General features: G+C 46.1%; 2 protein-coding genes across 4 annotated transcripts; both read right to left on the reverse strand.

Moving 5' to 3' along the window:
* Window positions 1-1720: 1720 nt before the first annotated feature.
* On the reverse strand, window positions 1721-12908 carry rffl (ring finger and FYVE-like domain containing E3 ubiquitin protein ligase). The gene is given in 9 exon segments (XM_025898113.1): window positions 1721-4151; window positions 4302-4511; window positions 4606-4629; window positions 5025-5229; window positions 5378-5409; window positions 5412-5625; window positions 6448-6645; window positions 8691-8869; window positions 12754-12908. Coding segments are annotated over 7 exon segments (1038 nt in total). The 5' UTR covers window positions 8868-8869; window positions 12754-12908; the 3' UTR covers window positions 1721-4151; window positions 4302-4323.
* Window positions 12909-13084: 176 nt separating this feature from the next.
* eif4h (eukaryotic translation initiation factor 4h) lies at window positions 13085-23665 on the reverse strand. 3 transcript variants are annotated; one of them, XM_005474936.4, is made up of 8 exons: window positions 23509-23665; window positions 19192-19379; window positions 19045-19109; window positions 18867-18963; window positions 17773-17853; window positions 17158-17304; window positions 16465-16580; window positions 13085-13532 (listed from the first exon to the last, which is right to left on the reverse strand). In XM_005474936.4, exons 1-8 carry the CDS (start codon window positions 23571-23573, stop codon window positions 13527-13529), a joined length of 765 nt encoding a protein of 254 aa, XP_005474993.2. In that variant the 5' UTR covers window positions 23574-23665; the 3' UTR covers window positions 13085-13526. The 3 variants fall into 3 exon arrangements, with proteins under 3 accessions (XP_005474993.2, XP_005474992.1, XP_013129089.1); XM_005474935.3 differs by having other exon boundaries at window positions 17746-17853; XM_013273635.3 differs by lacking the exon at window positions 17773-17853.
* Between the last annotated feature and the right edge of the window lie 252 nt (window positions 23666-23917).

Genomic DNA, 23917 nt, shown 5'->3' on the forward strand with positions numbered 1-23917 from the left:
GTCAGCATAACAGTGAAAAGAGAGTCTGTGTTTCCTAAAAATTGAGCCCAATGGAAGTAAATAAAGCGAAAACAGGATAGGGCCCAGAATGGAACCCTGTGGTACTCCATGAGACAACGGGGCACGGGAGGACTCACAGTTTCCTAAGCGAACTGAAAAGGTTCGATTTGTTAAGTAAGACCTGAACCATTTCAGAACCTGTTATACAGACACACTGCTCCAAACGCGAGAATAAAATATCATGATCTACAGTGTCAAATGCAGCAGTTAAATCGAGTAAAATAAGAATGACACTTTCACCAGAATCACATGATAAAAATATATCAAGAAAAATTCTTAAAAATGCTGATTCAGTGCTATGCATTGCTTTAAAACCAGACTGGAAAATCTCCTGAACACTTTGTCCATTCAAGTACGGGATCAATTGGTCATATACAATTTTTTCCAAGACTTTAGATAAAAATGGCAGCTTAGATATTGGTCTAAAGTTTTCAACAGCGTTTGTATCTAGCCCAGGTTTCTTAAGAAGTGGTTGCACAATTGTATCTTTGAAATCTTTGGAGGTAAGGCTGCTATTTAAAATGGTTAAAATAGTTGAACCTATGGTAGAAAAAACTTCTTTCAGAAAACGGGGAGGGATATCATCATAAGGTGAGCCTACAGGCTTTAATGATCCACCACCTCCTGTAGCTGAGCAAGAGTAACCGACTCAAACTGTTGAAGGAGGATCAGAGGGGTCAGATGTGGGCAAAATAATCCGTGCCCTTGTTTATAAAGAACTGCAGAAACTTTTCACACATTTCATGTGAAAGCTCAAAACTAAGAGCAGAGGGAGGGCTTAAAATAGTCTCAAATGACTTAAACAATATATGTGGTTTCTGATAATTCACCATAATAATGTTTGCAAAGTATTTCTGCTTTGCTTCTTTTACTGTCAGCTGATATAAGGCCCAGCGCTCTCTTAAACTTGTAAAGAGACCTGTAAGTTATCTTTTTTCCATCTCCGCTCAGCCCTACGTAGGTGAACATCTGGACTGTGACTCTGCTGTTTCTGTGGCATGTCGAGAGTCCTCAGTGGATGGTCTGAAGGAGTGTGTGACACATCTTCATCATACCTACCTGGGCCTCAGTTGTTCAGGTAAGTCAGTGTGTACCAGGCAGTTTGTCCTGAAATAACTTTAATCTCTGTATTTTCAACTTTATTCTCTTATATATTTTTTATTTTATTTTATGGATTATTACAAATTATAGATACATTTAAATTGCTTCATAAATGTTAAAGGTCTATTTTATTAATGTTTTTATACAATTGCATTATTCAAATCTACAAATGTAATTATTTCTTTGATTATTGATGAGACAACGTTCAGTGATCAAAGCATAACAGAGTTGGCCTGTGGGCAGGTCCGACGGTGGTCGCATCTTCATTCACATATTTGTATTATGGTCTACGTCGCTGCCCTTTACTTTATTAAACAGCATCTCTCACACATATATATTTGTACTATATGTACTCAGTGTGCTGTCTCTTGTCTCCAGGTCACCTGGAAGCAGGATTGGACACTGAACTGAACATATGAATATTCCCAAACCCCTCCTGCAGGGATCGTTCACGCATCCTGCTGCCTGGTGTGACTTTATACTGTAAATGTTACCGGGTCTGAAACCACATCTAGTTCACATTTTAGAGAAATTTACAGAAAATGTTGAGTGGAGTCGGTTTTTTTTTTTTTTTTTAACTCTGGGGTGCTGATTTCCACCTTTGGAACGTATACCAGTAAACATTTTTTAAAGCAGTATTATTATCAGATGTTTTTAAAATATGGGGTAGATGTAATTAGGAGTCATCCCTCAGATCACAGGCTTCCTCACAGCCTGCAAGTACAGGCAGCACACCTGTGCTGCCCCTCGGCAGGCTTCCAGAAATGGACATCAGAGCTAAAGCAGCTGAACTACGGGGGGCACATACAAGACTAGAGAAGCACAAATTAGGCTGATTTTGACCTGCGAAGCTTCTTATGTGAAGTCACAAAATAAAAACTCCGCCTTAAGTAGTTTAATCAGCTAAATGTTGAGCACCCCCCGATAAACCCAATGCAGCACAGGACAGAGAATTCAATGAAAATCAAGTTTTATTAGAATATGATGCAAAGCTCACTCAGAAAACTAAAGCTTCCTGTCGCTCTGTAAAAATGTGTCTCACAGGTAGCTGCGGAAACACTCCGAGTCTAAATAAAGGTTCCTAACACGGAGGTGAAGACAGGTCAACGTGAGGCAGCTAAAGTAAAAACTGAAAGTCTGCAGATCACAGTGTCCTTTAAAAAGCTCGAAGCCAGTGAACTACTGAGGAAACAGCTGGAGTAGAGGTTTACATTCCAGCTGTGCTGCTTTCACTGGCCCCACCTCACCGTGCTCACAGACACAAGCTCCTGTGTAAATTTCAGCTAGAAGCTCTCAGAGCTGCGATGTAGACGAGACTCTTTCTAACGTGGCAGAAACCAAAGTGCAGTGTGAGCTCCACAGCTGAGCTCGCATGATCCCGCTGCACCACAGAGGAAGAAGTTACAGGTTAAAGGCCAGCAAGTAACACACCATCTGAATCCAAAATGTTCACAAAGATCAAACAGTGATTTCACTAGAATAAAAACCTCAGGAAAAGGACAAACAGTCCTCCTGCAAACCTCATTCTACAAGAAAAACAGTTTAAAATCAACAGTTTAGTGCAAACAAAGTCAACTTAAATCCAAAAAGTTTAAAAGTTCAATAACACACAAACAGTCTTCCTCTGTCTTTAATAAGAAGTCCCTCATGGAAGCATTTCAGGGCCTCTGCTGTTTGCAGTAAACCTGCTAATACATTTAAAGCTGCGGCTTCGCCCAAACCTCCAGTTTGTGTCGTTTCCAGGCAGAGAGGATGAAGAGCTGGAGGTCCAGACCAGGAATCATGTTTCAGGAAGAAATCTGTCCTTTGAGTCTGCAAGCGCTTACACGTCAACACGTTAGCTGGGAATCGCGGTTCCCCGACTTTGTTCTTTGTGATCAGCACCGACTCTGAATGGCGTCCTGAAATTTCTCCACCAAAGTCGGAATCCTTCATCGTGAACTTCTTTGTTGCCCTAAAAATAGTCAGAAATGTGAGTGTGTGCACGGACGTCAGGAGAAGCGCCGGGCCGGCTCCACGTTATGCATTTGGTCCCGTCTTTGGAGTTTGTTTAGTTCATGTGTGTGCTGCCCTCTGCTGGTTCCTGCTATGATATGATGTCACATATGTGAAGGTGTACGATTGGACTTTACTGTAAATGGTAATTAGAAGTATACTGGTTTTCATGTTCCTGTGGTTTCCTGTTAGTGACACAGTGACTGAGGGTAAATTTAGTGTCAATATGAGACGTGGCTGCAGATGTTCCTTCTGTAACAATAACGGGAACATCTTTCCAGGTTTAGGCTGCCATTCAGACAAAAATAGATATTTAAAGATGGTTCCCTGAGTATTTCCTTTAAAAAAAAAAAAAAAAGAAAGAAAAAAAAAAAAGGTAATTATGCAAACTACTTGTAAAATAGAAATCTGGCTGAACAGACGGTTTCATGTGAAGAATGCATCATTAACTTTCTGTATCGAGCACACTGAAGCTGCTGTCTGTGTCCATGCTGCTGTTATTACACTGAAGGCTGAGAGCCGTCTGCTCACTGTGGGACCAAACAGGCCCGGCTGCTGTTCGCTTCACTTCCTTATTGCAGCGTAAACATGACTGTGATAAGAACGCAGACCGAGTGTGGACTTGAAGGCGCTGTGAGGACTTTCTGGTTCTCATCACCTGCTGCTTTGGTAGATTCCTGCCTGGCTGTGCGCAGGCTGATGGCCGCAGGTCAGACCGAGGCGGTGACGAGGTGATGAAGGCACGGTGGTATCTTAATCAATTAGTTCACAAATGTGCGATGGACATCCTCCGCAGTGAGAGTTTGTACATTCAGTGTGTGCATCTAAACAGCAGCTCTGAAGGTGGGGTAAGGCTGCGTCTCACCGTCTTCAGACAGTCATACTGCACATTAGATTTCCATTAGAAAAATAGAGTTATCAAAATAAAAGCCCATTCTGTCAAGTTCCCTTCAGAAAGACCTGATTACAGTTTATTGCTTTGGAGGCAGTCGGTCCTACAAAGAAGGAAAAAAAATTACTTTAATAAGACTCGATTAAATCCAGAATAACATCAGACTGGTTAAAGTAGCAGCGTCCAGTTTGTTAAACTGGGTCTGGATGCACGCTCTGGGTTAAACTGGTTTGCCAGGTCTGGGTCGGGTTACCTGGGTTCAGCCTCAGCCAGGATCAGGACCGGAAGACGTGGACGGCTCGGACGACGTACTGGCGGCACATGGGGCACTCGCTCATCCTCTTTCCACACTTGGTGCAGGTGACCATGTGACCGCACTCCAGCAGCACGCAGTCGATGGGGGAGTCCATACAGATCTTACAGAGGTTCTCCTCCAGACCTCCGGTGCCAACACCACCCGACTCTGGAGACGAAGGAGCGACAACCGGCATGTAAACAGTGACGTCAGCGTTACTTGGTGTGATCTGTCTGCTTTAGGGAAAACGTCACAGACTCACCTGAAGCGTTCACAGCGTTGGCAGCTGAAAGCAAAACAGAAACACAAGAAAACTGTTGGAGTGTTTGAGGAACGGAGGCCTGTGTGCAGCATCCTCTTTAAACTGAGAGGACGTCCCCCGCGACGAGAGGACGTCCGCTCGTGAGGAAACTTTTCCTACTCAAACTTATTTTTCACGTCTGTGATCACAAATGATCAAATTTAAACTGTAGCACAGTGTTTTAACTGGATTTGGTGCAAATGTGAACCAAACAGGAGAAACTCAAAATCACTTTCTACCCTTTTGAATTTTAGTGCCCTTTGTTCTCTTTGAGTATCATTAAATGTTGCCATTCTGCACCATCAAAGCTTAACTGTAGGGGGCGCTCTCCCTCTGTATATGTATTAAACCTGTTTCATGTTAACAGTGGACTCTCTCACCCAGCAGGTTCTGCTGGTCCTGGTACAGACGCCTCACTCTCTCCATCAGCTCCCACTTCTCACAGCAGCCTTTGTAGTCCACGAAGTTCCTGGCCAGGATTTCCTTCAGCTGCCGGACACTGAGCGCCTCGATGTCATCCAGGCAGGTCAGGTCGGCCAGAGATGCCCTGCGGCCAGGAACCGGGGCCTCTTCGGGGTCCCAGGTCTGAACCGAGACACAGAGTCACTCAGGAAACCCAGACTCAGACTCGGGTTTGAAAACAGAACTAGTAAATAAGCTCACTCTGAGCTCTCTCTCTCTCTCTCTCTCTCTCTCTCATTATTGGACACTTAATGGCCGGTTCTGAGTTTACCTGGTCTTCATCCTGAATGTCAGGCTCAGCGGGGGCCGTCTCTGTGGGTGGGGCTGGGACCTCGGGGTGTGCAGTGGGGGTTCAGGAGTTGGAGTCGGCGTAGGTGTGGGTGGCTCGGGAGTGGAGGTGGAGATGCGAGGTGCTGGCGAGCGAGAGGTCACAGAGGGCGGGTCGGTGCCCGTGGTCTCGGGGCCGGAGCTGCTCGACGGGGACAGCCGCTGACCCAGAACCAGCTCCACCAGTTCCTCCTGCAAACAAGAAACAGCAGCCGATTCAGCAGGAACAAACTCATCATTTAAATCATTCAGCAGCAAAAACTCTCGAGTTTTAATCGAGACCGCCACCAAAGAAACCCTCTGAAATCCGCCTGCATCCCACAGGGCAGGACCAGGTGAGCGCCCAGTGTGTGTGTGCAGTGTTTGATAGTCTCCGATCATTGGATCATGTAAACCCGTGACACTTTACACACACGCGACATGTCAGCTAGTTTGCAGCAGATGTGCTACACCTGACATCTGCTTCAATGGCCTATTGGATGACAGCATTTCGCTCTTCTTCGTGGCTGTAGGACTAAGCTCTGCACACACAGCAGCAGCCCACAGACCGGCTGTTTACCTCCACCAGGAGGCAGTGTCAAACAGCTACAGCACAGAGACCGAGTCTTTACGGGTTAAACATCATCAGACCAAACGCACAGCGCTGTATTCAGGCACAAAGATGTGAACAGAGAGGAGTGCGCTCCCACGGGAGACCAAATATTTCAGCTTTGCTTTGTGCCAGCCTCACAGATGACAGATTCTCCAGCAACAACAGAAGCAGAGGTCATCAGAGGTCTTCATCGCTGTGTGCGAGCAGCTGGAGCGCTCAAGCTCTGATGCCAGCACCCGGTCGGACTCTTCCTCCTCTTCCCTGTTCTGAATGCAAAGAGCAGGAGGAACGACACTCCAGCGACTGCATGAGTGCGACGGACCGTGACGACGGTCAATCAGGCCACAGCGTCTCACTGACACCTCCCACCTGAAGAATACGTGCACATCTCATAAGGAAGTGCGAAACTGCGCATACGTTACCTTTTCTCTGCACATGTGGGTGGAAACCTCGTGCAGGTGCAGGTAGTCCCGGAGCTCCTTCACTTTCAGCTTCATCAGCTCCGCTCGCTCCAGCAGGTTGCCGTAGAAACGCTGACAGGTGTGACAGAGGCGTGGCCGAGGCGCCTGCTGGGCGGAGCAGCGGCTGCAGTAGTTCTTCTTACAGTCGACGCACACGTGCTGAAACACAGAGACAGACCTGAGCTGTCAATCACACCAACAAGGCACCAATCAGAACGCTCGACACCTAATATGGACAAAATCACTGATCTGAAGCATCTGTGAGGAAAAAACAGCCTGCTGACCTCTGAGAGAGTGTGTGTGTGTGTGTGATTAATTTCCTTACCGATGACAAAGTTAAACTTCATATTAGAATAAAAATGATGAACAAACAGCACAGTAGCTGTTCACAGCTGGTTTCAGTTCTGCTGGCGGCCTGTGTTTGAAGGTTATCACACGGTGCACGCTGCCGCTTCTCCTCAGGCCTGACGCCGTCTGATTCTCCGCCCTGCTGCTCTGCAAACCGACCTGTCCACTCCTCCGTCCTGCTCTGACCCGTTCAGCCCTGCGATAATTATTCTACTGCCTGCCGTACATTTATCAGTGTCATCGAGCTCGCTGTGGCTCGTGTTACACCAGCCTTAAAATATGTGTAAACAATATGTGTTGCTAGGCAACCCAGCATTAGTGATTGTTGTCTTACAGCAATTTCTATGAGGTCAGAGTGACGTCCTCCACAGTTGTGGGGATAACAGTCTTAGTTTCCTTCTTTGTGACCCACACAGGCTGACGTTCCCTCCGTGATGAATGGAGTCCAACATAAACCACCGTGAGGCGACAGGTGTTGTTACGGGATTTTTAAAAATACAGAATGATCTGATTTCTTCTGCACAGCCCAACATGACAAATCATAAAACACACTCTGAACTTTGATTTAGACCCGGAGGAGAAGACTGAAGGGATCAAAGGTTAAAGCAGCCTGTCAGACTTGGACAGTTTACTGCTAGACTGTAACCACTCATTAACTGAATGAACCTTCAGTTAATGAGTGGTTACACCTAAAAGTCCAATTAATACCATCAGTAATGTGTGTCCTTCCAGCTCAGCTCAGTCACCACATGGTCTCATCCCAGTCACGCAGGCTAATGTCAAAGTTTGTGTCACAGTACTTTGTTCAGTTGAGGAGGCTCAACAGAGACGTTTTCCTCTGTGGTGGCAGCCAGAAGACTGTCAAACCACACAGACGATGTTTGTGCTTTTAAAGGCACAACAGCCCGAAACCCACAGAAACAGACCACAAACAAAAATGTCCACAAACACAAAGTCCACTGTGGGGTTTTTAAATCAGCTCCTGGTTGTTTCCTGGTCGCTTCAGCAAATCTCTGCTCTGGGTTTTGCACCAACCACAAAGCAAAACAAGGAAGTGAGTGTGCTACTTTCAGTGTCCCGGAGCTTTTCCTTCATTTACTACATTACAGATAAGCTGCTGATTGGCTGGTTTGACTTACTGCACCGAGCCAGAGTTGTGCATCCTGCTCTGTTCCTGGGATGAACTCCCAAATCTGCATGTTATTCCAACAATGTGTCCCTACATGAGGTTAGCCTATCCGTGCACCGTCCACCAGCAAAGTTTGCTCGAGGGCTTCGATTTCTGGCGTTCTCCATCTTGAGTCCCGGCCCATAAGAAAGGAAGTAAACGGGCTGAACCTTCTGGAAGCGCCACAGCTGGCTAACCTGACTGAGGCGGGGCAGGGAGTTCAGTGGATGAAAACAAAGAGAGAGCCGAGCATCTGCAGTGTTTCTATTTTATGAACCATTTCACCTGATTCAAGTGATCTGTGTTTAATGTTTTGGCTCCTCAAACAGGAACCTCCCAACGTCTGCGATAAAGAAAGCGTATTTGATGTAATAATCACTTATATGGAGCCTTTAGGTGGTCCTACTGGCTCTAATAAGGACCCAAAAATCTGTCACGTGGTCCAGAACTTACTTCAGTCAGCGTGACCCTCCCAGGATAAACGCTGCCCGCTGCCCCCCGTATTAGGACCCTGTGAGCCCCTGACATGTGCCCGCTGTGTGTTATTCAGGCGATGTCACGGCAGCGCATCGCTGAGCTAGTTTCTGACGTGCTACCAATAGATTTCACAGCGAGCTGAGAGAACAAAGTCCACAGACAGGAGCTCACGGCAGCTGCAGGCTCAGGGCTGGAAAAATCACTCACTCACCTTTTTGGCAGGTGTGTCGAGGCGCCCCCCGCAGGCCTTACAGGTGTGTTCAGGTGGAGAAGACGGCTGGTTGGTGAAGGCCGAGTTGGTGTAGGACTGATGACGTCTGTCGCTTCGAGTGGGCTGATCCACATCGGCCGTGTCCATACAGAGCCAGTTACAGCAGGACGCAAACATGGCTGAGACACACACAAAGACACACACAAAGACACAGGTTTATGGAGTTAAAAACACGTTCCTCTGAGTCCTTCACAATAAAAGCCTTTAATTTAAACAAGTTTGGCTTCATTTGCTCTTTTCAGCTCGATCATATGAACATTTTCCTTCCTCAGTGGGACACAAGCAGCGGTGTGGTGTGTATGCAAACACACAACGATCCTAACTAAGGATCAGCAGCTTGTTGCAGGTCTGTGTCATAGAGCAGCTCCGACTTTTCCAGGTTTGCTAGCTGGACGGACAAAACGGAAAACCGCAGAGCACACATTACGATGGAGTTATCAAACTTCCCTGTTAAAACACTCTGGCTCTGAGCATGCTCACATGAGAGCAGTGATACAGCACCACTACTCAAATCACACAGTGTTAGCGGGACGGAGATCAATAAAGATGATAAATGATGATCACACTTCAGTGTGAGTGAAATAAAGTGTGATGTGTGGAGGACAAAAACGATTGACCAGACTGAGCTCGTACCGAAACATACACGGCCGCTCTGTTAGGTACATCTCTTCAAGCGCTCGTCAACACAAATATCTGATCAGCCAATCACACGACCGGAGCTCTGTGCATTTAGACACATGGATCAGAGTGTTTCAGAAACTGCTGATGTGCTGGGATTTTCCCACACAGCCATCTCTGAGTTTACAGAGAATGTGAGAAAAGGTCCCGTGAGAGGCAGCTCTCTGGGAGACAATGACTCGCTGATGTCGGAACACAATGGACAGTCTGCTTCAAGCTGAGAGCGAGGCAACAGGAACTCAAGTAACCAACCCCAGTATGCTGACCCGCGGGTGCCACACCTGCCAGCTGTGAACAGGAAACTGAAGCTGCTAAACGACAACAGAAGATGGAAAAATGCTGCCTGGTCTGACGGCATGAAAGCATGGATCCTGCCTGTATCAGGCTGATGGCGGCGCGAGGGCGAGCTTTGAATCCCACAGCCCACCTGAGTGTTCCTGCTGAGCAGGTTACACTAAACCTCACCTGCTCTAGTCCAGTTTGCGCTCAGCATCAGTTACCATGGTGATCCAACAGGTATTAAGACAGTCGCTGTGACTGTAAGTTCAACACAGTTCACCGACTCATGAATCTCTCAATGTATTCTCAGCACGTAATAACAGCTTTTATTTAATGCTAACTTCAGATTAGATGCCTCTGCTTACTGCTCAGGCATTTCTACTATAACGTGAAATATTTTAAAATTTAGATTTTTAAAGTTTCACATGACAAAAAAAAGAACTAGAATGAAAGTAAACACTTTAAACAGTAAAAACTGAACTGAAACCACAAAGTCACCTCTGGAAACCGACTGAAACAAAAAGAAAAATTATAAAGTTACGTTAATTGTAAACAGTCATTTTTATAAAGCAGCTGAACCTGTCAGTGCTGTCCTCATCAACCCTCCACAGCTTTAATGACCTTATCTTTAATTATCACTGATTATTTCTGGTCATTTAAACAATTTCCCCGTTTGCCAGACTCCATAAGAAAAACTGACATGTTTGTGTTTCTTTCGCTTAGCGCTCAATAATAAAGTCGTATACAAACTAAAAACAGCTCGCTGTTCTTATTCTCATTAATTCTGCTTTACGTTTCACAGAGCTGCACTCTTTATAAACATGACTCATATTTGTCCCCATAACAAACAGCTTTAATCTAACTTTATCCAAAGACACGTGACCACATTTTACTGGAACTACTGATATTAAAGTCTGACTTCAGTATTTTACGCTACAGGTTTGTTGTTCTCCTGAAATAAACACTGTAAATGGCTAAAACAACTTTGTTTTGTACACAGGTGACAGTTAGCCGAATTCCATAAGAAAAATGGACGTTTGTGTCGCGTTTGTCGCCAACTTTAAAAAAACACCAAGGAAAAACTGTTGAAATATTCCCACTAATGTTCTGATGAATTCGGCTTTATGTTTCATAAAGTTTCAAGAGTCGTATTTAATAAATCATCAAAACGGCACACAAACTTGGCTCCGACTAAACTTCATCGGTATTCAAGTTGGCGTGCCATTTAAATGAGCATTGTTTAATTATATCTGTGAGCCGAATGAGAAAACGTCTCCATGTAAGTGGCGTGAAGTCCGAATTTCTTTGTTCAGAGATGATTATACACTTACCGGTGAGCCACAGGACTTTAAATCCGACGGTTTGTTAACGGAGTCCGGCGTGTGAAGTCCGGGAAGTACCCACTTCTGCTAAGAGGCTAAAAACTATGCTAACGCTAGGCTGGTTAGAGAAGTTTGAAAAGAGCGAAGACTCAAAGAAGCTCAGAGCAGGACAGAAGACAGCAGCTCGGACACTTAGACCGGGTTAAACGGTCTCACTTTACGGGTTAACTGACAAATAGCCGGGTCGGTTACCGACGTAATGAGGCGTCTTACCTGTTGATGACAGGGTTGCTAGAGCTAGCAGATAGCTAACTCCCGGACAAGTTGATGGTAGTTAAGAAACACTAACCAGCAGCTGCTAGTTAGTTAAACAACATGACGACAACCTGAAGGAGGAAGTGAAGGAATAACAGGAGCACAGAGACACAGCGAGGGCTGAGACAACAACACAGGCAACCAGGAAGACTTCGGCCGGCCGGCCCCACACACACACACACACACACACACACACACACACACACACACACACACACACACACACACACACACACACACACTCTCTCAGATAGCTAACTAACACACACACCGGAGGAGGACGCCAGCATTTGTACTCAAGTGAATTACAACTTTGACTTATTTAAAATAGCAGAAACCGTTTTTGAACTTTTTTTCGAGAACTTTATTTCGGTGTAACCTGATCGATTACCCTCAGGGTTGGATGATTACCTGTGCTAACAGGCCCCGCCCACAGGTGAAGCTCAGTTTGAATGGATTACTGAGTTCAAAGGAAATAATTCCAAATGCATTTAGGATGGTGTGAGTATAATAAAATACATCTACCACAGTAACGAGTAGATGTCAAACTCAAACTGAATGGACATTAGACACACAAGTGAATGAAACCTGGAGAAACTCATTTAAAGCACACCTGTATTTTCTCAGCTCCGCCCCTTTACCCCACAACAGCAAAATATATGTTACGAGTCAGAACTGAACCACCGGTTTAATGAGTGATGGAGTTTATTCTGCCTGGTTACAGATACATACATCATGTATGAGAAAGTGTGCTTCCCTTCTTTTGATCTGCACGTTTAATTTCTTGATTCAAACGGGTTTTTCCTTACCACTGTTGCCACGTGCTTACTCAAGCCGTGAGATTGTTGGGGATTCTCTGCACTGTTGTAGGGTCTTTACCTTATAATATGAAGCGCCCAGAGGCAACTGTAGCTGTGGTTTGGTGCTACATGCATACATAAATTAAATCGAGTTGAAGGCTGTTTGTCAGCAGCCTGCTGCTGGGTTTGGGACAGAGCCGATTATTAATGTAGTGGAAGCTGAGACTTCTGTAGAAAGTCTGATCAAAACCTGTGGACCATCATTGGTGAGTTCCTTGCAGTAGCCCCTCCCACACCCACTGATGTCAGCGGTTCCAACATTGGTCCCAATTTTCAATCTGGTGGACATGAACAGAAATAGGAGCGCTGCTTGCTCAGCGAGGCCTCAGAGCTCTCGGAACAAACCCTTTACTCTCAGAGCCAACCTGCCACTTCATGCCGACGTCCAGTTTGAGTACTGAGACCTTGTGACTTTCTAAACCTGTCTAGAGAGTTCAGTTTGTACCAGGTGACCTTTCGTCAAGTTGTAAATGAAACAGCTGAAGTCAGGATACCTTTAGAAATGAGTGAAACCGCTTCAGATGTTGAACAAACTTTCTAAGAGCTCACCCACACAAAGACCCTCAGCAAGGTCCTGCAGCAACTCCGGACGCACCTCCAGCAGGTGTGTGATGATGTCACCTCTGAGCAACAACTGAAGGAGGGGGGGGGCTCCAACCAGGTGCCGGAGAGGTGTACCCGATGAAGGTGTAAACCGTGGTCATGTTTAACATTAACGTCGGTCACCGCAGCAGGAGCTGCTCATCAGAGCGACACAGACAAACAGAGGCAGAACAGAACGAGCTTTATTCTTTATTCTTCTTTCATTTGGAAGAAAAATAAAAATGTAATGAGGAATCAATCCCCCACCTCCCCCACCCTGAAATTAAACACATTCGGGTTGGTATAAGGACGAAGATGAAGACAGTTTTATTGCCATAAACTCAAGGAAAGGGAAGTTCTAACAGCTGTTTATTCAGAAAATGTTTCTGCATTTTACCTCCAAGAAAAACAAAAAACACATGATGTCAAAGCGATGCAGACCCACACCTGAAAGCTCTCACCTGGGCCGGGTTTACAGCCAGTTTCCTGTCGGGCCACAGAGAAACACACAGAAGTTACAGGTTCCAGACCAAAGCCCCATCTTTATTGTACACAATCAACTTTACAACAATTTATCGGTGGACGCTGGCGTCTGACCCACACTGAAACCACCAAACAGCACAAAAAAAAGAAAAAAAAAAAGAAAAAGAGAAAAGCTTTCGGTTTCTTCTGTTCTGTCGGCAACGCGGCGTGTTAGCGCCACCGTCTGGTTGGGATCTGTGGTGGCGGCTTTAAATGACTCAGTGCTGTAATCAAAGACAGATGGAAGGAGAAAAAAGGGGAAGAGATGAAAAAGGGGAGCAAAGGAAGGGAAAAATAAAAGTTAAGAAAAACACTTTGAACTTATTTTGTCCTCCACGTTTTTTTATGAATGAAAATCGTCTTCCTGGATTCGAGGGACCATTTAGAGTCCAGAACGTTTTCACTGCTTTAGCTGCTGTCAGTGATTTAACCTCGCTCAGTGCAAGTAAGACAGCACAGTTGAAGCTCTGACATCATCTTTTACAAAGTACAGAGACTAATGGAGGCTTCTCACAGATTTTGGAGTGTGGTGGGTAGGGATGGGTATCGTTTAGGTTTTATCCGATACCGGTGCCAAACCGGTACTTTTGAAACTGTGCCGGTGCTTAAACGGTGCTCGAACCGGTGCTTAAAGAATGGAGAACACAAACTTTGTCCAAAAACCTCTTATGTTTTTATTTTTAGCAGTCTCTTTTTTTCTGCAAAATGATAACCAAGTTAGCCTTTTCTGTTGATACAACATACCTCCTTTGGTTGGAACCGGTGCTTAAACAATGGAAAATACAAACTTTGTCCAAAAACCTCTCATGTTTAGCTGTTTTTTTTGTAAAAAGAGAACAATGTTAGCCTTTTCTGCAGCTACAGGACATATATGGTATCACTCTATCAAACAAGAAGACAGCTGCATGTAACTACGACGGTGTTTGCTAGTTCACCTTACATGCATTAATGTAATAATGTGGTTAGCCTACTCAACGTAAATTACACACGAACAACATTAAGCTACTAGCCCAGAGAAGAACGGCTGCTGCTGCCATCATCATCCTCATCATTTCTGCTACGCTGGCAGGGCTAGGGGGCCAGGACTCTCCTCTTTGGGTTTTTGGGGGATGTTGCTAACTCCGGGTCCGATAACAGGCACCACACCCGCAGTAGATGTGCTCGGTGTGAGGTCTCGCAGCAAGCTATCAAACACGGTGCATTTCTTGGCTTTTAAAAAACCTGCTATGCGCCGCCAGGTGTTTCATCAGATTTGAGGTGTTACCTCCTTTGACAGTATCACAGTATCAGCTTAAAGCACTTGTTGCAGGCTGCTGAGTTTGCACCTTTTGCTGTGAAGTACAGCCAGACTTTTGACCGCTTCGCCTTGGGCATTTTTAATCTGTAGCTCTGCTCTAAAAGAACGTACGTACCTGGCCCCGCCTACTATCCTTGGAAAGGTAAAATGATTGGCTAGAATCCAAATTGTATGACATCTCAGGAAGAAAAAAAAAACCCACAGAAATAAAGCACCGAAATGTGCGCTGCTTTTCGGTCTGATTACTACCGTTTATGTCAGAACCAGTGCCATTAGGACCCATTCCTAGTGGTGGGCCTGAACAGGAAACATCTGAGCGCACGGGACCGCCTGACGGCGTTAAAGCAGTGACAGTTCTGCACATATAGTTTATGAAGCTTGAGAACACTCCCGCACATTTAGTCTCAATGAGCCTGTAAAAAAACCTGTGAATCAAATAAACGGAGACAGAATCAATAGAGACCGGGCTCAGTGTCTTCCCTTATTTCTGCTGTCGTTGCCGTTGGTGGTCAAACTTGTCTTACAACACTTCCTTAAAATTTTCACCAACATTAAATAAAAGCTGGTAATTTTTTTCCTACAAAAACATGAAGCGGTTCCTGAGAGAACAGTTCATAATCATTCAACTCATAACAAGCCGAACGGTGACTCAGAGCTAATGTTTCAGGAAAAGTTAAAAATCAAACGGGAAGAGCTAAAAAAAAAAAAAAAAAAAAAAAAATTAAATTACATTAAAAAAAATATAAGAGTTTTCAGTGTGGATCAACAGACCAATCAGAAAAGATTCCCTTCTGTGTGTTCAGTGTGGGAGGCATCATTAAAGCTGAGTGGACAGGACACTGCCACATTGCTGCAAACCCGACAGAACACAGCCAATCAGAGAAGCCTTTTCAAACTGTGCTGCATTCAGGGTCTGTTCTTCCACAGTCATAAATCAGGAAAACTAGTAGGATTTAATGACTCCCGAGGAGCCGTCTCCCGCACCTGAATGCACCGTTTTTTGATTTTTCATGTAAAATTCTGCAGACAGTGAATGCAGCACCTGTCTCTGCTAGCAGGGCATCATGGGAACAGAAGTCTAAAGCTTTTTAGTACTTTACTTATTTTAGAGGAAACGTTTCCATCAAGTGGGTCTGCTATAGACACCTGAGTGGGCAGAGCTTGCTTAGAGCCAGGCATTAAACCCCACCCACCCAGGAGGGCAAGCTGCTGCAACCCTAACCAAACCAACAGAAGACACCAATGATAAAAAAAACACCTAAAGTGGCGGATATTTTCAACCAATCAGAGTGAGGGGGCGGGGCTACAGTTCAACAACTATAAAATACAAAAAAGAAACACTAAAAGACTTTACAGGTTTAACCTCCGAGCTTCTTTCTGTTGGAGTAAATGTGGGCAACCGTTGACCCAGAAGAGGATGGGGCGGGGCTACAGGACAAAGCGGGTATGACATCACAGATAGCGGAGGTGGTGGTGAGGGGGCGGGGCAGAGAAACCCAAAGACGGAACATGCATTGACGAGCTGCTCGCCGTGTTGTGTTTACAGGTTTATTACTGATCAGAGTGTCAGAGTGCGTTTCGTCTTTATTCCCACTAAGAATAAATATTCTGCTCAAACTGAACTCAAACAGGAAGAAGAAGAAGAAGAAGAAGAAGAAGAAGAGGAGGGCGGCGTCCGCTCGCTCGCTCGCTAGCTGGCCGTCTGTCAAGAAGGTCTAACTGTGACGTCTAAATCACCCCGTTTGGCGTTTCTTGGTTAAAGTTCGCTCTCGCCCCCCTAACCTCCCTCTCCCCCCGCCCCCCTCCCTCCCTACGGCCGTGCGGCCTTCAGTCTCTTATGGTTTTTCTTTTGATATCACCTCCTCTCGCGGCTTCGCTCCGCCGAAGATGGCGGAGTTGGGGTTGGCGACCTGGTTGAGCGGCTCAGAGACGGTCCGAGGCTTCAGCTGCAGCCGAGGCCGCTGTGCACGCTCCTCTGCAACAGACACATAACAACAGACAGTCAGTGCACACCGGGGAACTTCCTGTTTTTAAATCAACTGACATTTCACTTCCAGTCAGGAAAAATCTTCAAAGTTTTAAACTGAGCTTTTTTCCAGAGGAAATGTTTCTATAACAAGCAGGAAACACTATTCTTTCTAACCCCTGTGTGGGACACTCCCAGGAAGGAGCAAAGCTGGCCACCAGGGGGAGCCTCTAGAAACACAGACAGGTATGTGCGGACGCTGTGCTGATGTCACGCTGCTGTGTTCTCTGCTCAGGGTGTCAGCTGTACACCTCACTGGCTAACCGGATGATCATCCGCTCAGGATTCTGTTACTGCGATGACCCCTCCTACTCTCACTGCCTTCCTTCCTCTTCCTGGTTTTGTGCAACAGGCGGGTCCTAAGACGTACACACCTGTTAGCACCTGGCTAATTGTTTTGTTTGTGTTATCTGTGTCACAGTCACTGCTGATACAGCGCTGCCATATTTTAGCACACCTAATCCACCTGTGTCAGAGCATTGCTGAAAAGGTTAAAAAACCAAAACAAAACAGGAAGTCACGTCACCTTCAGACGGTTCCCTGAAGTCTGTCGTTCCTCCGCGTGGGGGTCCGTCTCTGTAGCGACCCATCCCTGCACCTCCACCCCTTCTGTCACTAGGGCGACTGCCACCACCTCGACCCCGCCCCCCCATGTAGTCATCATCTCTAAAACCTGCAGAGAGACAGGTGAGCAGACAGACGCGCACACAGGTGAGTGTTGAGATAGATGGTCACAGGCGCCCTGAAAGAGTCCCAGACCTAGAAATGAATATGAGATGGTTGAGGTGAAGGGCATGATGGGGGAAAACAGGGTGTGTCCAGCAGCTTCAGGAGGCGGAGCGAGACAGTAGTTACCACTTCCTGTTTGGTGTGTTAGCCTCTAACGTTAGTCTCCCTTACCACCTCACCACCAGAGCAATAATCATAATATGACCTGACATCATAAATATAAACAGAGAGCAGTGCACGTCTGCAAAGGTCGTCTAAATGTTACTTTGTTTAGTTTTACTGCTTTAAAAAAGTTTGTAGGGTGAGGAAATTTTCCTGCCGTCCCATTGGCCGCAGCCCAGCTGGCAGTGATCTGATTGACCGCTGGAACGCGATGCTGTCCAACCTGAGCTGCTGAACTCTCTGACCGCACCTCCTCCTGGCTGGTCGTAGAAGTCCTCACGGGAGTCGCGTCCTCCTCCTCCTCTGGGAGCTCCTCGAGAGCCTCCTCGTCCTGCAGAGGACACGGGGCAGTTTAACACTGAGGGGGGAGGGGGGAGAGGAGGAGAGGAATTGAAATGAAAGAAAACAGAGGAGGTGGCAGCACCTCCTGCTGGGAGGGGCTACACTAGAGAGGCGGAGCTTGTTAGTGGTCCATCAGCCAATCGGGTTAGAGAGAAGCAGCAGCAGCACTCTGAACACCGAAGAAGGTGAAAGGTCAGCAGGAGGAGGCGTCAGGTGGCCTCCACCTAACTGCAGGTGACTATGACCAGCAGGGAGGTGAAAGGAAAAGGGGACGTGTCTGTGGAGGTGAGGATGAAGAAATGAAGCATGAAAGATGAAAAGTCCTCCTCCTCAGAGTCACAGGGCAACATCAAACATGCTTCGTCTGCGTTTCCTTGAAGGCTGGACTTAAATCTGAATCAGATTCAACCGGCGCCCGCTTCCAGACGGCGCCTCCAGCACACGTCAGGACCTCTCCTCCCTTTTCCTACGCCCTCATCACTTATCCTAACCACCTTTTCTTGGCCTTGATCAAGGAAACATGGTTAGGAACAGTCCCAGCACCACATGACCTCCCTGATACATTACAGTTTGGGGCGTGTCGCGAGCAGACCCCGCCTCCTGGTAGCTTAACTTGTTCAACTTTATTCATAAAGTGCTAAATTACAACAGCAGCAGCCCCCAGATGAGCACTGGACAATAAATCAGAGGAAACACCAACAAACACTTGAAGCTTCTACTAACGTCTGCTGGAGCTATCGTTTGGGAACGGGCGCCATCGAGCGGGGATGCCCTGTCCTGCATCCTTAACTGACCAATCAGCACAGACTAGCAGAACACTGATGATTTATGGGCAAATCAGCTGCAGAAAAATGTTTTGGTGAAAAATTTGGTGAAAACTATTTTAGCCGCTCCAGGTCACTGAGGAGCACCTCAGAGCTTTCCCGTTTCTAAAAGCACGTGTCATGTTCTCTAGGATTTAAACCTTCCTACCACGTTAGCACTCTTCTTCTCTGCTCGTACCTCTACCGTCGTCTTTCCTGAAGCCGAAGCCGCCGCCGCCTCGTTCTTGCCTTCGTCCCTCTGCGATGTCCACCCTCAGTGACCTTTCACCTAATAACTGGAGGTCAGAGTTCCTGTCAGACAAGACGGCAGCGTGGCAGAACCAGAAAACGTCGGGTTTATTAAATCAGATACTCACGGCGCCGTCGTATGTCAAAGCTTCTTTTAGAGATTCCAAATCATCAAATTCAACATAACAAAAACCTGAAAGAGATGCAAACAGTCAGACAGGAAGTTTCACCCGAGGCGAACTTCATCATCCCCGACACCCACACCCCATCCGAACCTTTGAACTTGTCTGTCTCTTTGTCTCTGACCAATCGGACGCTGCGGATGTTGAGCTCTTTGAAGATGATGTCGATGTCTCCCTGCACCGTGTTGAATGGCAGGTTTCCCACGTACGCCGTGAACGGAGGCTCTGTCGGCAGCTCCTTCTGCTTCCTGGGGCCTCCGGGACCGCTGCCGCCACGGGGCCTGATGGGAGGGGGGACAGAGGATCGTCAGACAGGTACACAAGTAAAGAGGATTGTGGGATATAGAGCTCAGACTGGAGCAGAGTTAAAGACAACTTTCCACACGATAAGTTCACTGGTCTTCCAAACTGGGAGTGCTCGCTTAAGAGCCTAAACAGGAAGTGGCGGGGACAGAAACACCTAAAAGCTGCCCTCGGCCCCGTGATGCGTTCCCAATGACTTTATGAGCTCGGTCGCTCGTTCACGGTCGTTTCGTGAAACGGAAGGACAGCCTGACAAATCAGACGATGCAGTCGGACGATACTGGCTCTCTGTCGATCTCGTTAATGAAAATGATCAATAAATGAAGATTAAAAAAAGAGACCGGAGAAACATCCTGAGTGTAAACAAGTAAATAAATTACTACATATGACAAATGTTGGAAATCTGTCTGAAAGGAAAAACGATCAGCTGATATCCAAATACTGTAGTTTGATGAATGATCAGAAATAATCTCAATAATCTCACAAATCCACCAGATCTTAACTTTACATTTTACACACATTTTTAAAGCATTTCAAGTTGCTATGCATCAATACAACCCTTATATGTCAAACTTTAATAATGTCTGTAAAATGTCCACTGTAATTACACACATTATTTAATAAGTGGAATAAACCAATAAGAAATATCAAAACTGTAAGAAAGAAAAGTTGCACACAATAGTTTCCAACCACAGGAAATATGTGAGTCTTCATAATTTCATTTTTGAGACTCATTTTTATAAACTGACTAACAGACAGCACGTGCATCAAAATAAACTGTTTCCAGTGTTCCACTTTTCAACAGCACCAGTGGAGCTTTGATAGGCTTTGGTGGAGGAAAAAAGAAACTACAGTTCCTGCAAAAATGACATCACTTCCTGTTTTCACAGCTAAAGGCGCACATGAAACCACACGACAGTTGATGCTCACAACGTTATGACGTATGCTCCAACGTAGGAAGTGCAGGAACAGCTGATCAGATCACAAAGCGTGCGTCTGGAGTGGTTTTTTGTGATTTCTGCAAACCCATTAGTGGAAGCAAACAGCGGTCTGGGACATGTTGAATGTGTGATATGTAATGTAAGTGCACATCTTCAGTTTTATATCCATTTATAGGAATTATTGCTCTAACTTATTATTATAACGGGTAAATCTGCAGATTTCCACCAACTGAACAACAAAAATAATCAAGGACTCATAACTGGAAATTATGACGCTTCAAAGGTCGGGAGTGGTGTGTTTATGATGCCGGTAAATGTGTGTCCTGTTGGGTTCTTATCGGGTAAAGAACTCCAAAAATGAGAGAATATTTCCATCTGCTCGACATGCTACCGCATGCCTGCCAGTGTAGATCTGTGTGTTTCAGAGCAGCTGGTTTAATCCTCTGTAGCCACTCAAACTTTGAAACAATTATAAACCACAAATCCGATTCAAAACTCTGAGCCACTTGGTTATCGCTCTGCTGTGTGCTGCTCCACCCTGCACCTGGATCGCTGCTCCTGGATCACTGATGGAGCTCTGATGAAGCAGGAACACAGCCAGAGGAGCTCTGAAAGTGCAGTTTGGGGTTTAAATGTAGGAGCTGATCACTGCAGCGCGTCAGCCTGCTCTACATGAACAAAGTCAGCCAGCTTGGCTCCTGCTCGCTGCTATTTGGAGTTGGATTTGCATCCATCGCTGACCGGTTGTTGTTGCTATGATACAGACGCGCAGCTAAAATCAGGCGTTGCATATAAAACATGCTGGCAAAGGAAAAGCACCGGCACTGTTTGAAGTGTTGTGGTTTGATCAAACTGAGGCTTTCTCGGACTGTTTGGCCTGACCACAGAAGGACCGCCCACCCCCACAGGCCCACTATCAGCCTCCAGCATTCGTCCTAACACAGCATCTTTGAAGTGAGTGCTGCAACACTTTATATTACGCAACCACCACAAAAAGCCCTGAACATGAGTGATGACCTGATGACCTTTGTAATAAAGTATAATAATAAAGTAATAAAGTATTTCAGACAGGGTTCCCCTGTCAAGCTGAAACAGACCCTCACCGTGGAGCAGTTTTCTCTCACAGTGTCTGTGAAGGTTCTCAGTCATCCAGGTCATCGTAGTCTAAGGAGCTTGGAAAGAAAAGCGTCTGGACTTCTTTAAGTTGCTTGAAGACGGTTCACCTCTCATCCAAGAAGCTCGCCCCCAAGCTCCTTAGATTTCTCTCACAGTGTTTCCACATTCACACGCCAAAAGTGTTACCTTAAACTGCCTGCAGGAGTCGTTTAAACTGAAGCAAAGATTTGTGCTGCTCCCACACACCACCTTTTCTCCTTAAACACAGCAACAGCAGAGAAACTGATGAAGCTTTAAATGACTTGTTGGAGGCTTTGTTACAGGCTGCCAGCAGCAGCAGCATCTCCCAGTAGCAGACATGCCAGCCACATGCAGAACACCACACCTTCTACTAGCTTTGGCTTCAAAATAAATGGGATATCTGGAAACTGGGACTCGTTTTCCCAGATACAGATTTAATATAAACAACATAAATCTAATAATAGACGTTTGGTTCTTATAGATTCTATTTAGCTTCTTTATGAACCAGTAAAAGTCTGACCTACTGACATGGAGCCAGCTGCTAACCTCTTGAAGCAACAGTCTGGATTCAGATCTGAAATCAGCCGTCTAACACCCTCAAACAAAGCTTCATGCACTCACAGTCCGCTCTGCCTCATTTTGGAGCCATCAGGAGATCGTCCTAAAAAGAGTTATACATAAATCTTTCACTTGTATTACAAAAAAGCCCCACAGACAGAGGTCCAATAACGTTCAGGACAGCGGTGCAGAGCGACCAGAAGAACAATCAACATCTGGAGCTCTGCTCCCTCCCTGCAGGACTACAGCACCCCCTACTGTTTCAAACACAGACAGACTTCAACATGTGCCGACATGGACCTCGGTGCTCTGAGAAGATGCTCAAGCAGAAGCTAGGACAGTTTGATTTACCGGATATTACCTTCACCCAGTTCAGTCTGGTTTCTGTTTGATGTATTGTCTTTGCAGGGGTCAGCCACTCAATCTGCCCAGACTCCTTCAAACTCTACAGCCTCCCCTGCTCCAATGGAAGCATGCAATGAGGGGAATTCCCTCCACTCCTAAAATATAGACTTCAGCCCCAACGTTTTCCCCTCTCATCAGATTCAGCTCCTGACAGAACAACTGATGAAGAAAAGCAGCCCCGTAACTCTTCATCAGTCTCTAAACTTTGATTAAAATTTGATTCGGTGCTCCCGAAGAAACAGAAATAAAGACGTGCTGAAACAATTAATCGACCAAAAATTAATCTCAGCAAACTTTCGGCAAAAAAAAAAAAAAGAAAAAAAAGAAAAGAATTCTGATAATCCGTTCATGAAGTCTGTGATAAAGGAGAGAACATCAGTCCGATCTTCTCACAGGTGACTCCTGCCTGTGCTGATATTAAAGCTTTGTGTGCTGCAGACATCCCGAAGCCCCCTCCCTCCACGAAAAAAAAACACTGTTTTTTTTTTATTTTTTATCGTTTATCAGCAATCAGATAACAACATGCAGTGCCACAGAGCGGAAAACAACCGCTGACCTGACGGTAACCGCATCTACCGGCTCTAACCGACTCCCACTCTCAGCTCTGACTGCGACGTGGATGAATGTGCAGCAGGGGACACATGATGCAGCCATGCGGGCAGCCTGCAGCTCCGCCACCGCCTCCACCTGAACCTGCTGCGGCCTCCTTCCCCGCCGGTCGCCCCACCGCCTCACAACCACACACGCTGAGTGGGTATCTGTACCGCCAAGCTGCGGGGCGATCCACGCCACACTGGAGAGCCTGTTCTTACTGTCTCCATCTAGCTAGCCGCTCGCTAACCGTTAGCATGTTAGCTACGAGACCGCGGTGTTTCCCGGCTGATATCTCCGGGATACCCTCACGCATGCTCGGCCTGTTCAGTAACCGCGGGGCGTGTCGAGCTCCGGGGCCTAGACAGCCTGCTCCCCTGACTCGGGGCGGACAGCAGCGGGAAACACGGCGACGGTCCGGTCGGGTTTGTTCTTCGAGGACACGACATAGCTGCCGTGCGCGGTGGAAACTCACCCTCTGCCGCCGCCGAAGCTGCCGTAGGCCCGGTCCCGTTCATCGTAGTTGTCGTAGTCCGCCATTACTGCTGCTTGTGTGTTGGAGGAGGAGGTCCTACACGTCACACACACAGCGGGTTTAGCTGCCCGCAGAGCGCCTGACCGGTAAAATCACACACTAACTTCTTTTTTACTAATTATGTTTTTTTTTAAGTCAGTTTGAAATGAAATATTTATAATATAAGTAATGAAAACACAGCACGAACGTGGAAAACACACGAAACTAAATTGAATTGTTAAAATGAATGGAAAATACAAAGTAAACAATAGAAACAGTTGTTAAAATGTCATAATCCTGAAGCCAATAAATGTTTGGCCCATTGTTGTCTTTGGATGACACCACTGACTCCGTTTAAATCATGTGGCCA

This window comes from Oreochromis niloticus, linkage group LG14 (genome assembly GCF_001858045.2).
Source record: "Oreochromis niloticus isolate F11D_XX linkage group LG14, O_niloticus_UMD_NMBU, whole genome shotgun sequence".
Classification (NCBI taxonomy): domain Eukaryota; kingdom Metazoa; phylum Chordata; class Actinopteri; order Cichliformes; family Cichlidae; genus Oreochromis; species Oreochromis niloticus.